General features: G+C 39.1%; 1 protein-coding gene across 2 annotated transcripts in view; it reads left to right on the top strand.

Moving 5' to 3' along the window:
* The window catches only part of LOC138973211 (hemicentin-1-like), an 82426-nt gene that overhangs the window by 45295 nt on the left and 19469 nt on the right, over nucleotides 1-17662 (top strand). For both annotated transcript variants that reach the window (XM_070345920.1, XM_070345919.1), the window contains 13 exons: nucleotides 215-505; nucleotides 1033-1329; nucleotides 2977-3267; nucleotides 3554-3838; nucleotides 4389-4673; nucleotides 6516-6806; nucleotides 7219-7509; nucleotides 9454-9738; nucleotides 10087-10371; nucleotides 13438-13728; nucleotides 15376-15666; nucleotides 16228-16512; nucleotides 17060-17344. In XM_070345920.1, coding sequence (XP_070202021.1) covers nucleotides 215-505; nucleotides 1033-1329; nucleotides 2977-3267; nucleotides 3554-3838; nucleotides 4389-4673; nucleotides 6516-6806; nucleotides 7219-7509; nucleotides 9454-9738; nucleotides 10087-10371; nucleotides 13438-13728; nucleotides 15376-15666; nucleotides 16228-16512; nucleotides 17060-17344 — 3753 coding nt within the window. The remainder of the gene's footprint in view (nucleotides 1-214; nucleotides 506-1032; nucleotides 1330-2976; nucleotides 3268-3553; nucleotides 3839-4388; nucleotides 4674-6515; nucleotides 6807-7218; nucleotides 7510-9453; nucleotides 9739-10086; nucleotides 10372-13437; nucleotides 13729-15375; nucleotides 15667-16227; nucleotides 16513-17059; nucleotides 17345-17662) is intronic.

Genomic DNA, 17662 nt, shown 5'->3' with positions numbered 1-17662 from the left:
ATATATACCACAGTATCACTACTTGTTGTATTGTGTGCATTCCTTTTCCTTTCAGGAGTTTTTGTAAAACTTTTGAGTAGATCTTTTGCTAGATGTTTGTGATTTAACCTATGCTCTACACGTTAGAAACACTTGTGTTGTTTGACTTAACTTACAACCTGTCCGATTCTCGTTTGTTTTATCCTAATCTGTTTTCTCTTTTGCGAATTTCAAGACGCTCCGCGTTTCAACGTCACAAGGACTCAGTATGACGTCAATTTAGGCAGTGTTTTGATTCTTCCATGTGACTATGATGCATCTCCATCCCCGACAAGCCTTGTTTGGTTAAAGAACTCTGTGCCGCTATCTTTACCATCTGAGCAAGGACGGTTAACAGGTGGAAGTGTTTCTTCGCCTTCACTGGTGATTCAGAATGTTAACAAAACGGATGCCGCAGTTTATGTGTGTCGGGTGACATCAGTCATGGATACGACTTCGACGCCAAACATTACTGTCGGAGTAATATGTGAGTATAATAATATTACTTCTGTTCTTTTCTCTTATTAATTTGTTGTGGATGATGATTCATTTTATGTGACTTTTTCTGAGTTTGAAGTATGTTTATTCGCCATGCTACATGGTTTCTTGGTTTATCTGATTCCTGGTCTGTCGATATGAACGGTTTGTACATCCCAGGGCTATCACATATCATATTCTTCTCTTGCATGGTTTGCGAACAGCCTTGGGAAAAGTCTTTACCTAAACTTATCACATGTATGGTCTTGCTTCGGCGTGTTAAAAGGAAGGACATGAATATGTAAAAACATCTGCAATAAGAGGCTTGTAGGAAAATAAAGTTGATTGTGTAGACTTTTTCTTCAAAGGTTTATTTTATTAGCCGTGAAGTGTCAGCCAAAAAAGTAACTCCATTCTCTTTGTTTTCTAAATGTAGTTTTAACTGATGTTTCTGTGAAATGATGTGCCCCAATTATCAAAGTACCTCTCTTGAGCTGTATTTCTGTCACCTGATTACGTTTCTTGTTTTTTGTGCAGACGGTCCTGACATAACGATACCAATCACCGTATATACAGCCAGAATCAGCAGCAATGTCACTCTCACCTGTTATGTGGATGCTTATCCGATGGAAGACCTGTTTGTGTACTGGTTAAAGGACGGTCAACCGGTTAACCTAGACACACCTGACCGTGAGAAATACAGGGGCTCGCTAGTGTCCATTCCCAGTTTGACCATTCACGATGTTACGGCATCGGACTCTGGGAACTACACATGCAGAGCAGGAAGCCCTGAACGGATTGTGAGCGGTGAAGCAGTCAGGCTTGACGTGTCATGTGAGTGCGGTGACGTCACCTCTTTGTGACGTCATAGGAGAACTTTTACTGTTCTAGTCCTGACTCATTTGTTCTAATTTTTTTATTTGTATAACTTTCAATATATTCCGTGGAACTGTTGGCTTGTGCATGAGCATACGATAGCTGCTTCTGTCTAATTTGTTTTTCATTCTTAAATTAACTGATGACATGTTGATTCCAAATAACATGAAGAAGGAGATCAAGATTTTTACAAGATTTCACGTCACAAATGAGAAAAAAACACGAGCTTTTTAGAACTTTCTTAGTTTTACAATGATAGACCTAAATACTCATAATTTCAAACATGGAGACTTCCCTGTGAACTGAGAAAAGGAAACGAATGTATATCGGTCCACAATTCGATATCGGTTGAAGGGATGGTAAAAACAACAACCAATCAACTAAACATCCAATGAAGACAGTATCTAATCTTTATGGGTCTGATTTATACTTTGTTAGTATAACTCATTTATTCATTCATTCGTTTTTGGTCATTTGTGTATTCGATGGAAAGACAAAGGCTGGAGTAATGGTCCCTAAACATCTTGTTAAGGTTGTTAATATTTTGATCAAAATGATGACATCGGTACTAACTTTGAAAGTGCAAACTGTAGACTTTAAAAATGCATTCAGACATCTCCGCTTTTCTTATTTATAGAACTAGTTATTTATATTTAGTTTTATTTCGATTAATCAGTTTATTTTAGTCTAATTTTAAGATTGTATTTTTTAAAGGAGTCACTTTGTTTTGAATACCTGCGTTACCAATCAGCATTCCAATATGCTATGAAATATGTTAACATTTTCATGAAAGAATGTTGTATGCTTGTGCATTATGTTCATAATTCTGTCTACTAATAATATTTAGCTGAGTTGCTTTCAGATAACTAGTAAAAGGCACTGTTCAGTACTAAATTAGTTGTTTTCAGTGTAAAATTAAAAATAAAAGATTTTTGTACACTGAAACTCTGAAGAAGTTTAAACAAAAAACATGCTCAGCAGACAAGGGATGAATACTTCTGTGGAGAGTACGTCATGCTTGAAGCTTTAGGGCTGTTGTTTTGTTTTCAAGGGCATAAATAATATTAACAGGCGTTTTTTTTACATAAGACACAAGAGGTAGTAGAAACGAATATTGAGCAATGCCTTTTCAAGTGTAGCTGGGTGGTTGAACTAACGAAAGTGATAGAACTAGCAAGTTATTTATTAAATAATGTTGTACGATGTATCATCCTTCGCAAAATGTTTTGCATCATGCTACTTACCTTGCGTATGAAAATGTGTTGTATAAATAGACTTTAATCAGATAAATGTTTCCAATGTTCGCACTTTTTTGACATTAAGCACGATTAAGATGAGCCAGAAGGGACCTTATATTTGTAATGATTGTATTTAAATCGGTCAATTACACCGCTTTGGCTTTGTTTCATGTTTACTCTATGCGCAATGATCCATTGGACACATGTGAATTATCTTTTTACAAATGTAAGAATGATTATTTACTTTCAGTTTTTCAATGGAAACAAATGTTTCACATGTCATTAATCAAGTCAAGTGATTTTGGTATCAGCACAGTGTTTTTATGCAGGCTAATTGTTTGTTTATTTTTCACTCACAAACAAACAGATGTCCCAATTATGACGGTCATTGCAACGGCATACACACAAAACGCCGGGCAATCTCAGACGATTCCTTGTTCCTACGACGCCTTCCCGATACCAACACGTGTCCAATGGACAAAGAACTCACAACCACTTGACGTCATCAATTCTGGGGGAAAGTATGCAGGCTCAACGACGACCAATGCGACCCTGACAATCAATAGTTTGACAAGGGAAGACGCAGGAACGTACGTGTGCACTGCAACAAACACGATGGGGACGGGCAGCAGCCAAGCGGTCACCTTATCTGTTAACTGTAAGTACTGACTAACAACCTATGCTAACATTATTATTATTTTTTTTTTTTTTTTGGCACGGACACTGACAGAAATGTATACAACTGAAGAAAACAAAGCCACATTGCTAACAGACACCAGACTGATATTATTATTTTAAAAAGATTGTACACGTCAAACGATTGTTGCATGTGGCTGAGATGCAGAGTGAACCTTTTAATATACAGTTTATAATCAAAAAAGGGTATATTTCCTGGAGTGCACAAATACATGTTGACAACAAGATATGGTTGTTGTAATGTCCAGATCCACCTCAGTTTAACTCCACAACCCCACAAGAGGTGGAACGAACAAAAGGGGAGACAGTGATATTATTCTGCCAGTTCAACTCCAGACCTCCCGCCACCTCCATCACGTGGTACAAAAATGGAGAGCAGCTGACCATTGCTGGTCGTTACAGCGGAGGAAATGTGACCAGTCCAGATTTGACCATTACAGGATTGACCGGGTCTGACTCGGGCGTCTATAACTGCAGTGTTACGAACGACATCTGGACCATCACCAATAATGGCACCGAACTGGATGTGTTTTGTAAGTGTATGCCGCTGGGATGTGGTGTGTGTGTGTGTGTGTGTGTGTGTGTGTGTGTGTGTGTGTGTATGTATGCGCGTGCGTGCATAACATTCCAATTTTCAAATCCACTTAACATAGCATCTAGTCATAATCATAGTCAAGATGAACAGGGCTGGAACTTATTTAGAGAGTGGGACGAAAAGAGAAGCAATAGGATTTACATTGTGGTTCACCAAAGCTAAACATTAACATCCCTCTCATCAAAAAAATGTATTTCAGCTGTGTGTACCAACATTTATCACATCGCTTTCAAAGCGAGTAAATGGAAACGAATAATCCTGGCTTGCTTTCAAAACCAAAACAGTTACAAATTTAGCCCTCTACATTAACTGGTACTCGAACTTTATGTTGTGAATTAAATCATATGCTAGGACAATATATTGTGTCTTGAAACACTATCATAATTGTGTTTAGTTTTTTTGTATATCAAATAAAATGTCGAGATAGTACTTCTTGTCCTGCACACAAACAGTAAATAAAAAATAAAAACTCAGTGTTTTGTTTTCAGATCCACCAGAAATGGTAACCAACACGACAGCCATAACAGGCAGCGAATCCACGCCAGTATTCATCCCCTGCGCCTACGACGCAAATCCACCACCATCACAGATCACGTGGACAAAAGATGGCGTAGCAATTAACATAAATTCTGCAGCATATACTGGAGGAACCCACGGAACAGGCGGGCTGACGATCGCAGACATTGAGCCAAGTGATGCAGGCGTTTATGAGTGTATTGTGGTCAACGAAAAAGGGACAAACAGAAGCGGGGATATCAATGTCGCTGTAACATGTAAGATACGTTTTATATTGTGTTTATTATCATTATTATGTTATCTGTATTATTCTCATTAAGGTGTCATGGCAGAGGCATGATGTGATTGATTGAAGCATTTTTGTCTTCGTGTCAGCTTATTGTTTTGTTTTGTTTTGTTTTGTTTTAGGTTTTTTTATGCAGTATGTAAGCTTAAAGGATAGATTGTATGCCTGCACAAAGATTAAGGAGTTATCTATGGCTGTTTTACGTTTGCTGTAGAACTGTTGCAGTTTCTTAAGTAGGGTCATATCCTTCATGCGGTATAGACACTCTGTCTACACACTTACTCATTCAAACCAAAGACAGTAAAATCTTGACTTTCTTTAATAATAGGCTTTACATAAACAGATACAAACTAGACGCTGAAGAACAAAAAGAAGAAAAAGGGAGAAATTGAGAACAGATATGACTTCAAGAGCAATGATAGACGGGACTGGCGTTGGAATTTCTGAAAGGAACTAAGGGGCTCCGCTCACATAATTATGTAACTTCAGCAGGACCGACGACGCACTGCAGATTATCCCAGCCCGCTACACGTTGCATGAAAGGAAAACAGGCCAAATACTCGTCACAATCCCTATCGCGGCATAAATAATAGGCAGTGCGTCGTCTGTGCCGCTGAAACTGCGCAGGTATATTCTGCCTATAAGAAGCATATTACTCTTTGGTTGTCATTTTGCTACTAAAGATGGCTCACTAAGTCAGTTCAGTTCAGTCCTCTGGCCAGGAGGGTCGTCGAGGTGGCACTTTGGACGAAAGTGCGATTGTTCTGCACTTCTGTTTTTGTTGCCCCGCGCTGTCTCCAGGATACTTGCCATGTCACAGGCACAGTCCTTCCTGCGTAAACGACATTGTTTGCTGTCTCAGATGTGTCCAAGCTTTTAATTGGGGGAAGGGCGGGGATGTAGCTCAGTCAGGGCGGGGATGTAGCTCAGTCAGGGCGGGGATGTAGCTCAGTCAGGGCGGGGATGTAGTTCAGTCAGGGCGGGGATGTAGCTCAGTCAGGGCGGGGATGTAGCTCAGTCGGTAGCGCGCTGGATTTGTATCCAGTTGGCCGCTGTCAGCGTGAGTTCGTCCCCACGTTCGGCGAGAGATTTATTTCTCAGAGTCAACTTTGTGTGCAGACTCTCCTCGGTGTCCGAACACCCCCGTGTGTACACGCAAGCACAAGACCAAGTGCGCACGAAAAAGATCCTGTAATCCATGTCAGAGTTCGGTGGGTTATAGAAACACGAAAATACCCAGCATGCTTCCTCCGAAAGCGGCGTATGGCTGCCTAAATGGCGGGGTAAAAACGGTCATACACGTAAAATTCCACTCGTGCAAAAAAACACGAGTGTACGTGGGAGTTTCAGCCCACGAACGCAGAAGAAGAAGAAGAATTGGGGGAAGAATATTCTTCAACTTGAACATATACCTAAATATCAAGTGCCTATTTGCTTTTGCGCAGGTTGGAAGTTTTTGATGAATGAATCTTGTTACTGACATTCGTTTCAATTTCGTTTTAATCACACTCCACACTGGAAGCTACCAGGCAGTGTCTTTTTGTGTATGTGCCCAAGTAGAGGGGTGGTCTTATTCCAAGTAAAAGTCTGGGCATATCTGAGTTAGAGAGCAGATATGTTTGCACGGGAAGGTTGGTGCTTTTAATGCCTCTAAATATATCATTATAATTCCCCAAAGACCACAGCGATGGGGATCAACTCCTGTATTTTATACTACTAAAGCTAAGATTGTTATATTGTAGACACAGATACGTTTACATTCCCTCTAAATTATTCCGTGTCCTAAGCCTTGTTTTTGTACTAACCTCCACAGATGTGCCAAAAGTAGACGTCGGAAACAGTAACTTTGTAACCACCATGGAAAATACGACAGTCCTCCTACCCTGCAGCTACGAAGGTTTTCCTGCAGTCACGTCACTAACCTGGTCGCGTAATGGTGTCGTCATAGATACCAACAATTCTGCCACATACAGTGGTGGTGTCCTGAACAACCCCACCTTGATCATTCGTACTGTGCAGACATCTGATGACGGCGTGTACCGTTGCCGGGCAACCAATAGAATCGGTACAGGCGAGAGTAACAACGTGACTCTCTCTGTTACTTGTGAGTAATTTATCCTACAATGCAAGCACCTACTTTGCGGTTTGTTTGTTTTTTTGGGTTTTTCTTTTTTTTTTGGGGGGGTGGCTTATTTGTGCAGAGGAATTAAACAGCTGGAATGTTATTGATATTTTATTGCAAAAAATATCATTGATTTCAAAAATCTTCCATCCGTCGGGCTTCAGAGTAGCTTTGTGTTAGTGTCAACCAACCATGTTAACATCGAAGTTTTAATGGAAGCCTATCAATGTGCAATTATTTGTTCGCTGAGGAACATGACATGTTCGTCCTCTGTCGAGATTTTTAGACCGAGTTTCTTGTGAATTATTCGTTTTGCTTAAAAATGTAACGTTCCATGAAATGACCTTTCTTGTTTGCGATTCCTGTCATTACTGATTTGTACCCTATTTTTCAGACCTGCCCAAAGTGGTGATCAACGGCACAACCTACACGGGACAAGCGACAGGCTCACTCACACTCCCTTGCTACTACACCGCGAGGCCTCCTGCCACAAGAATCGAATGGACCAAGAACTCACAAATCATTGACGTCATCAATTCCGGGGGAAAGTACCAGGGTTCAAATTTAACTTTCCCCGGACTGAGAATTAACCCCCTAACGGTTGACGACGCGGGCATCTACGTTTGTAGCGCAGTGAGCAGTGCTGGACGAGGGAGCAGCCATGACGCCACAGTCGTGATTACTTGTAAGTATATCAAGTTTTAAGATTGTAAAGCCCTTAAAAAGTGTTTGGCTCACTACCGCAGACCTGCTCGGGTTTTTACATGGGGTAAGCAGGGATGGCCAAATCTCAAAATGTAAACTCGCCAGCCGGGCGACTAACTTCCAGAAAGTCACTAGCCCACCAGAAATGTCGCTGTCCCGTTACATACCACAGTTGCTGCATCTGCAGCGTGTATACACATTGAAACTAGATAGTACAACCAGAAGTGTTGCATTTGACCAGAATCTTCACTGGTCAGCCGGGCGAGTTGCGAGGCAGTTTCTACTTGCCCGGCGGATTGTTTACTCGCCCCTGGCGATCGGGCGGACGATTTGGTCATCCCCAGGCTGGGTAAGGCCATCTTAGTCGTCACTTGAAATAGACCACAGATAAGAGCATCCTCACTGCTTCCTGTGAAGAGAGAGAACGTATTGATGATTTAGTTCCACATATTGCAACTAGTGCCCGCTAAGCAATTTGTTCCTTTTAATAAAGCCCTTCTCTGCACACACACACACACACACACACACACACACACACACAACGCACACACACACACAACACACACACAGACACACACACACACACACAACACACATACACACACACACACACAACACAACACACACACACACACACACACAACACACACACACAGACACACACACACACACACACACACACACACACACACACACACACACACACACACACACACACACACACACACAGAAAAACAGACTGTTGATTGTTGGTATGTATTGTCAAGTATCCTGGTCCAATATGAAAGCCTGGTGTTTTTAGCTTTCTGTGTAAAGTGAAAGGCCTTTTTATATTTAGTCAAGTTTTGACTAAATATTTTAACATCGAGGGGGAATCGAAACGAGGGTATGGTGTATGTGTGTCTGTCTGTCTGTGCGTGTGTGTGTGTGTGTGTGTGTGTGTGTAGAGCGATTCAGACTAAACTACTGGACCGATCTTTATGAAATTTGACATGAGAGTTCCTGGGTATGAAATCCCCGAACATTTTTTTCATTTTTTTGATAAATGTCTTTGATGACGTCATATCCGGCTTTTCGTGAAAGTTGAGGCGGCACTGTCACGCCCTCATTTTTCAACCAAATTGGTTGAAATTTTGGTCAAGTAATGTTCGACGAAGCCCGGGGTTCGGTATTGCATTTGGTGGCTTAAAAATTAATTAATGACTTTGGTCATTAAAAATCGGAAAATTGTAAAAAAAAATAAAAATTTATAAAACGATCCAAATTTACATTTATCTTATTCTCCATCATTTGCTGATTCCAAAAACATATAAATATGTTATATTCGGATTAAAAACAAGCTCTGAAAATTAAATATATAAAAATTATTATCAATTTTTTTTTTCGAAATCGTTTTAAAAACACTTTCATCTTATTCCTTGTCGGTTCCTGATTCCAAAAACATATAGATATGATATGTTTGGATTAAAAACACGCTCAGAAAGTTAAAACGAAGAGAGGTACAGAAAAGCGTGCTATCCTTCTCAGCGCAACGAATATCCCGCTCTTCTTGTCAATTCCACGGGCACTGCCTTTGCCACGGGCGGTGGAGTGACGATGCTACGAGTATACGGTCTTGCTGCGTTGCGTTGCGTTCAGTTTCATTCTGTGAGTTCGACAGCTACTTGACTAAATATTGTATTTTCGCCTTACGCGACTTGTTTCTTAATACATCTTGCCGATTGGCTCTGATGTCGGTTACGAATTCAATTGAGATTTACCCTTTACTTCAACACCTTCACGTTCAACGTCTTACCGTTTTTCAGATTTACCCCAATGCAAAACCCCCAGAACTCTATACCTTACCATTTTTCAGATTAGCCCGAAATCAATATCTTCACATTCACTTTCACATTTCACCCTTTTTATTTTGTTTATTTTACAGATGTACCTCAGTTCAACAATACCACGCCAATAGAAGTGAATAAAACCAAAGGAGAAACCGTAACACTGCAATGCCAAGCTGACTCAAACCCCCCACCCACATCCATCACGTGGCACAAGAATGGACAACAGGTGACCATCATGGGTCGTTACAGCGGAGGGACCTTGACCAACCCGGCACTAACCATTACCGGGCTGACCGGGTCTGACTCTGGTCATTACAATTGTCGTGTGACGAATGACCTTGGGACTGGAAACAGCACGCAGACCAATCTCATTGTCCAGTGTGAGTTGATTTGTGTGTGAGAGGGGGGGAGGTGTGAGTGTGTGTATGAGTGTGTGTGTGTGTATGAGTGTGTGGGTTTGAGTGTGTGTGTGTGTGTGTGTGTGACGAGAGAGAGAAAAAGAGTGAGTACGTTGGTGTGTATGCTCTAGTAGGTATTATGGGACAGAGACTGTAAGTCTGTGCGTGTGTGTACGCGTGCGTTTGTGTATGGGTGTGTTCGTGTGCACATATGTGTAGGTGTGGGTGGTTTTTTGTTTGTGTGTGCTTGATTTTAAAAACATCAGCTTTGATTTCAGTCTGTCACTTAGCTGAGTTAGCATGTTAAACACATTTGCACTTTTTCTTCAGATCCCCCAGAAATAGTTTCAAACACAACAGCTCTGAGAGGCAATGAGACAACGTCTATCACGATTCCCTGTACCTACGATGCCAACCCGCTTCCAACCAGAATCACTTGGACCAAAAATGGCGCCACAGTTGACGTCACTTCCGCTGAATACTCGGGAGGCACGGTGGGAACTCCAGGCCTGACAATTGTCACCCTAGCCACTACCGACGCAGGAGTGTACGAATGTAGTGTAGAGAACACACGTGGTAGTGCGGAAAGTGGTGATATTCCTTTGAACGTTACTTGTGAGTATGTTTTTTTGGATATACTTTATTCAATATGGCCATGATGGGTGTAGGGGTGGGTGTCTGGTTATCTCCTGCCCGTGTATTCTATATAAAGTCAAACCTGTATATCACGAACCGACCAATTAAAAGGGGTCGCTAAGGAATGGTTTTTTTTTTTTTTTTTCTTCTTTTTTTTTCCAACAATTTTATTCACATAAATAACAACAATTAACAATATCTCATACAATGAATTAAATACAACTTATCGAGAACAACAAGCTAACTTTTTTAACGTTTTGTTCTTCGAACACTCACACAAAAATGCTTCTTATCTGTAACTGCCTATTAAAAATACTTTCCAACGGTAAAAACGAATTTGTTTTTTATATTTAGTCAAGTTTTGACTAAATATTTTAACATCGAGGGGGAATCGAAACGAGGGTCGTGGTGTATGTGCGTGTGTGCGTGTGTGTGTGCGTGTGTGCGTGTGTGTGTGTGTGTAGAGCGATTCAGACTAAACTACTGGACCGATCTTTATGAAATTTGACATGAGAGTTCCTGGGTATGAAATCCCCGAACGTTTTTTTCATTTTTTTGATAAATGTCTTTGATGACGTCATATCCGGCTTTTCGTGAAAGTTGAGGCGGCACTGTCACGCCCTCATTTTTCAACCAAATTGGTTGAAAGTTTGGTCAAGTACTCTTCGACAAAGCCCGGGGTTCGGTATTGCATTTCAGCTTGGTGGCTTAAAAATTAATTAATGACTTTGGTCATTAAAAATCTGAAAATTGTAAAAAAAAAAAAAAATTTATAAAACGATCCAAATTTACGTTTATCTTATTCTCCATCATTTGCTGATTCCAAAAACATATAAATATGTTATATTCGGATTAAAAACAAGCTCTGAAAATTAAATATATAAAAATTATTATCAATTTTTTTTCGAAATCAATTTAAAAACACTTTCATCTTATTCCTTGTCGGTTCCTGATTCCAAAAATATATAGATATGATATGTTTGGATTAAAAACACGCTCAGAAAGTTAAAACGAAGAGAGGTACAGAAAAGCGTGCTATGCAGCATAGCGTAACCACTACCCCGCTCTTCTTGTCAATTTCACTGCCTATGCCGTGAGCGGTGGACCACGAGTATACGGTCTTGCTGCGTTGCATTGCGTTCAGTTTCATTCTGTGAGTTCGACAGCTACTTGACTAAATATTGTATTTTCGCCTTACGCGACTTGTTTATATATACTAACGCACATCTTTCCGATTAAGATAATGTGGTTCAATTTATACATAGTTGCCTTTCTCACCATTACAAAATGCATACCAAATAAAACATCACTAACATTCAAAATAATCTTAATTTCTAAAGTACGAAAAATAAATTCTTCAATAAACTTCCAGAATTTGTATACAACCGGGCATTCAAAAAAGAAGTGTTCAATGAAATCAGTTACATCACAGCAGTAATTGCATTTATTAGTTTCCGTTACTTTCATTTTACACAGGAGAATGTTGGTCGGATAAATGTTGTGCATAATTTTCCAGTGTAAAACTCTTAATCTAGTCTCTTGTGTTGACTGATAGGCAACTATCCAGGATCGTTCATCAATTTCTACATTAAACTTTCTCTTCCAAAATCCTCCGGAACATGGTACATCTGTTTTCATATTAATAATCTCTTTCCTGTATTCGCTGGCACTTAACACATTTTTGCCGTTAAACAGTGGTAAAGTAATACAAACATCATCAGTCATATTTACAGCATTTTTCCTCATAAATAATGACACAGCAGCTTTTACAACATTATATTCAAGAATTCGGTTTGGCGAATATCCAATCAAATCACATATATCTTGATATGATAATATATCTCCCGAACGTACAATGTCAGTTAATACCAATACACCTCGTTGTATCCAACTCTCAAAAAATAAAACTTTGCCACTATACGTTATGCATGCATTATTCCATAATAAAATCGGCCCGATTGTCCCACGATCGTAGTGGTTATTATCCAGCCAATATTTTAATACTGCTTTCCAAAAGTGTGATTTCACTAGGTCTAACCCTTTAAATCTTGCACTGTTTACATTCGATAAGAAACATTCAAGATGTTTTCCAAAACGCAAATACATCATCTTTGGAGTGAAACTCCAATTATCATTTTCATTTGATGTAGTAAGTTGTGAAACCCATTGTAATAAAAAAGAGATTTGCATTTGCCTAATATCGATCATTTTTAAACCACCTTTTTCAATTTCAAAACATACAACGCTTCTTTTCACCTTTTCAAAGGCCTTCCGATTACAATCTCTTTTTCGCCACAAAAATCTAAACAATAAGGTATTGACTTCATTCAAAACACAGTCAGGTAATACAAACGCTTGCATAATATACACAAATTGTGAAATTAAAAACGTTTTCACAATACATATTTTCCCTACAATGCTCAAATTTCGCTTCTCCCATGCACAAATCAATCGCTTGATATTCCTTATTCTTCCAGTCCAGTTATCTTCTACCAAAGAAGCACTCTTATCATTACAAAAATATACACCCAAAATCTTCAACTTCTTCTTCCAAACAAAATTATAAAATGTTTCATCACAATGTTTCCTACTACCCAACCACATCGCCTCAGACTTTCTCTTATGTATCCTTAAGCCTGAAAAGCTAGAAAAGTCTTGGATATACTTTATTCAATATGGCCATGATGGGTGTAGGGGTGGGTGTCTGGTTATCTCCTGTCCGTGTATTCTATATAAAGTCAAACCTGTATATCACGAACCGACCAATTAAAAGGGGTCGCTAAGGAATGGTGATTTTTCTCTCTGTCGGTCGGTAGTTTAACTAATAACTAATACTATCAAGTGTGGATGCCACAGTTACTTCGACTGTATATTCTATATTCCGTACTCTCTATTCAGAAATAAATGTTCTTCCCATTTCTTTCTTCGACTTTTATGATTTCAAGTCCTGCCGAGTTCTGAAAATTCTGATTTTGCTTTATCATTTATTATTTGATGTTGTGAGTTCTTTTGAAGGCACACTTCAGATGCTCTGTTCTTTTTCAGATCCACCAAAAATAGACACAGGTACACCAAGTGAAATATCTGTCAACGAAAGTTCTTCAATAACTGTGCCTTGTAGCATTGACGCAGTTCCCCCTGTGACGTCAATAGAGTGGCTGCGTAACGGAAACATTCTTGACGTCAGCAATACCGCAAAATACAGCGGGGGTACCGTCCCTACGCCTCCCCTTACCATCAACAACCTGCAAAGTTCTGACTTTGGGGTGTACCAATGCAGGGCTTCAAACGGCGTTGGTTCTAGCGAAAGTAAAAACACCACTGTCAACGTCCGTTGTAAGTTACGACGTCATTTGAGTCTAGACGTGACATCAGCCTGCTACCTGCTTGTGGAAAACGCATAGTGGAAACAGCTGTCCAGTTGCCGTTGGCTTGTAACCTATTGCTCTCCATAGAAGAGATTAGCCACGTGTGACGTAGCAAAGTTTAGTATGTGACAAACTGTCGTTACTAACAATTGTAGACATGAAAAGAGTGTGCTATGCTGACAACAATTGAGAAAATAATGCAGTATTGGTTTTGTTAATCCTACATTGGAGTTTGTTTGTGTACATGTTATCGTAGTGCTTCTAGGATGATCATGTTTCCTAAAGTTTAAATACTTAAATAAAGCGTGCATTTAGTGTAGTGCGATCACAGATTCCATTTGCATAAATATGATTGCCTTTACACTTTCCATGTTTTTCATTATAAGTACTATTGTTTTGAAACATCCAAATAATTTGGGGTTGTTTTGATGCTACAATTATTAATTGTGTATTTAATTCCTCAGTGTACAATATTCTGTTTGTTTATTACATTGATATCGAATTTGAACAAAAACTTCACTGTAATAAACATTGATATGGACTATTGACAAAAAACACTCACTGTATGAGATACTTACTAACGAGCATTAATGTTACATATGTTGTATTTTTTTCTTCTTTTTACTGTATATAGGACTTCTACGTGCAATTTCAGTGATCAACTGACACGTAATTTTTCGCGGAACTTGTAATACTCAATTCGGTTCAGTTGAGACTTTTTTCGTCATTATGTTCAAACACAAATTCTACATGCATTTTACATCAGATAGTTAGGATGCTTTTTGTCGCGTGCACATAGTTTTAGACAGTTATTTCGCAATAAAAAGGAAACACATTCCTTGTTCACATTTAAAAAAAAACAATACCTTTTTCTCATAGTATTTAGCCTGTTAGTTCAGCACGCGCATAGCAAAGATCACTTGCGTAGTATTTGCAACCCAGACTAACTGCTGTTGTATAATAAAGTCTGTGTTTTAGTAGCAAAAGACACTCCATGCTTCAAAACATAGTTTTGTTTGTGTGTTTGTTATTGATTGCTTTTGCTTGTTTGTTCGTTATGTGTTTTTTTTTCTAGCGTTACCACCGATGAGTCAATTAACCCAGATGGTTAGTGTAGAAGTAGCCATATTGTTTGTATGTGATCATGTGTGTATCCTGAAATATTTGAAGTTTAAGTTACCTTACAAGTGGTAGTTGTTTTTCCTGTGTCAATGTTTCATTATTTTGAAATGTGCTCCTGGAGATGTCAGTTATTGTATCGATTTTGTTAATATATTTTGAATACCATGTTTTTCTCCTGGATCTACTGAACATGTTTTGTCCTCAAATTTGTTGCAGCATTTTTCTCCTTCGATTGAGTTGCTGTGTTTGTGCATGTGCACTAAAGCAAACGTATGTTCATTGTGAATCCGTCGCGATATAACCTTGAATGGTTGAAAACGACGTTAAACACAAAATAAAGAAAGTTCATTGTGAAAGTACGTTGAGCTGTTTGGCTTACCTTGATGCATGTTAACCTGATTTACATAAAACACCCACTTTTCCTGATAACACGTTATCTGTTCAGTTCAGTTCTGTAGGTAAATTGCTTACATGATTAGAATCTTTCACACAGATACACCCATCATGAGGGTGCCCTCTACGTCATACACAAGGAACGCCTCGCAATCCCTGACGATAGACTGTTCGTATGACGCAAATCCTCAACCCACCGTCATTCGATGGACAAAAAACTCACAGCCTATTGATGTCAGCGGTTCTGGAGGAAAATATTCTGGTTCGATGTTGGCCATTCCTAGTCTGACAATAAATACCCTGGGAAGTGCAGATGACGGGGTTTATGTGTGCCTAGCAGAGAATACCATGGGCACAGGACAAAGTGACAACGTCACAGTAACAGTCAACTGTAAGTATAGTTTGAAACATTATTTTTATGATCTAGTGATTCGCTGAACAATATGAACAAGGGCATGCTACAATTGAAACCCCTTCTCGATACTTCATTGATTGAAAATAATACCTGATTTGTGCTAAAATAATTCTACCCATGTGTACATTGTGAGACAGGAGGCAGTGCTAAGATTAAAATCGATCCCAAGTTTAAATTCAACTTTTTCAGTTAACAATTACATTACAGTTTTGTTTGAGTCTTGAAGAAAATACAATGCAATACAAAAATACTTAGTTAGCTCCCACGACAATAAAAGTTGGTTGCTGATATAAAAAAAAAATTTGACATAAAAGAAACATTTATGAAACATTAAAAACTCTTACATTACAGCTATGTCACATATATGTTAATTTACAACGTTTACCTCAACTACAAAATGACGGTTTTTTTCTTAAAAATTAGATCAACATTTACGCTGCTAAATTGAATTTTATCTTTACTTTTAATTGTTGTCCCCATGCAATATGTTCCACAGCTTTTCTATTGTTGAACCAGTTTTTCCACCTTTTTCTGCAGATTTACCAACGTTCAACAACACAAACCCCACCGAAATTACACCAAACAAAGGATCAACAGTGACAATAACATGCCAGGCTAAAGCAAACCCTCCGCCCACTTCTATCACTTGGTACAAAGATGACGTGCCGCTAAGCATCACGGGCCGTTACAGTGGAGGAACCTTGAGCAACCCGGATTTGATCATAGCAAATTTGAATGGGTCTGAATCGGGCAGCTACTACTGTGGCATTACGAACGGGCTGGGATCGAGAAACAACACTCCTACAGATGTTGATGTTCAGTGTGAGTGCCATTATCATACTGTGTTAGTCTTTATGAATGTCTGTATGTATAGCCATTGTTATGCACGGCTATTGCAACTTCTTCTATCAAATTTACTTTTGGGCATCATTGAGTGAATGAATAAAGGGAGTCAGACCAACGCATACCCGTAGTATGTTGTCTTGTATTTTCTGTTTACAACTGCAGTCAAACTGTTTATAATGTTTGTCAGTTTGTCTCTGAGAAAAATCTTTTTCTAAAACAAAAATTTAAAAAAAAAAAGTCATTTAATGATGTCAAATTGCATCAACTTAGATAACCGTTCAATTGTAACTCAGTAGTGCAAGTATTTGAGTTGGAGTTGTTTCAGGGTAAAGCTTGTGAGTTTCCCTTCCTGAAAAAAGAGCTGCTTAATTCTCACTAGTTATGATCTGTATTAACATGTACATAGACATCCGTCTTGTCCTCCTCTGGTCGTTTTTGTTTCGCTCTAGCAGTTATCGCTGTTCTATCCCGATTTGTCAAAAGAATCACGTTGATATGCATGCTTCTGCATCGTTTTTTGCAGATCCCCCAGAAATAACTCCAAATACTACAGAGGTTGTCGGCCGAGAATCCAACACAGTGTTCATCCCTTGCTCGTACGATGCCAACCCGTCGCCATCACTGATCACGTGGACAAAAGATGACGTTTTACTTGACATCAATTCTAGTCGGTACAGTGGAGGGATGCCAGGAACAGGGGGTCTCACTATTCTTAATCTTACTCCTAATGATGCAGGAGCCTATCAATGCACAGTGGGTAACTCAAAAGGAAACGGGTCGAGCGGTGAAGTTCCTGTCACCGTTACGTGTAAGTTTCCGTTCATTTGTTACTTTGATTTGTGTGTAGGTCTATATCTAAGCAGTGTAATCGCCAACTTCACGGTTGTTACTCTGAGTGATGCAATATTCTGCAAAGACAATGTTCCATCTTGAGGTAGCCATGAAAATAGACATTTAGTGTTCTTATTGTATCAGGCCTTATCTTATTCTATTCCGTTCTTTTTTGGAATATTTGAGAAAATGCATTGCTTAGATTTATGATATCTAATTGTTCATACAATGTTGCAGAATGTATACAATTAGTCACAATCACATTTGTTCAAAGAAATCTGTTTCGTTATTCACA

This window comes from Littorina saxatilis, linkage group LG8, assembly GCF_037325665.1.
Source record: "Littorina saxatilis isolate snail1 linkage group LG8, US_GU_Lsax_2.0, whole genome shotgun sequence".
Lineage (NCBI taxonomy): Eukaryota > Metazoa > Mollusca > Gastropoda > Littorinimorpha > Littorinidae > Littorina > Littorina saxatilis.
Note: the sequence above shows the minus strand (reverse complement) of the source record. Positions and strands in the feature narration are given on the sequence as shown.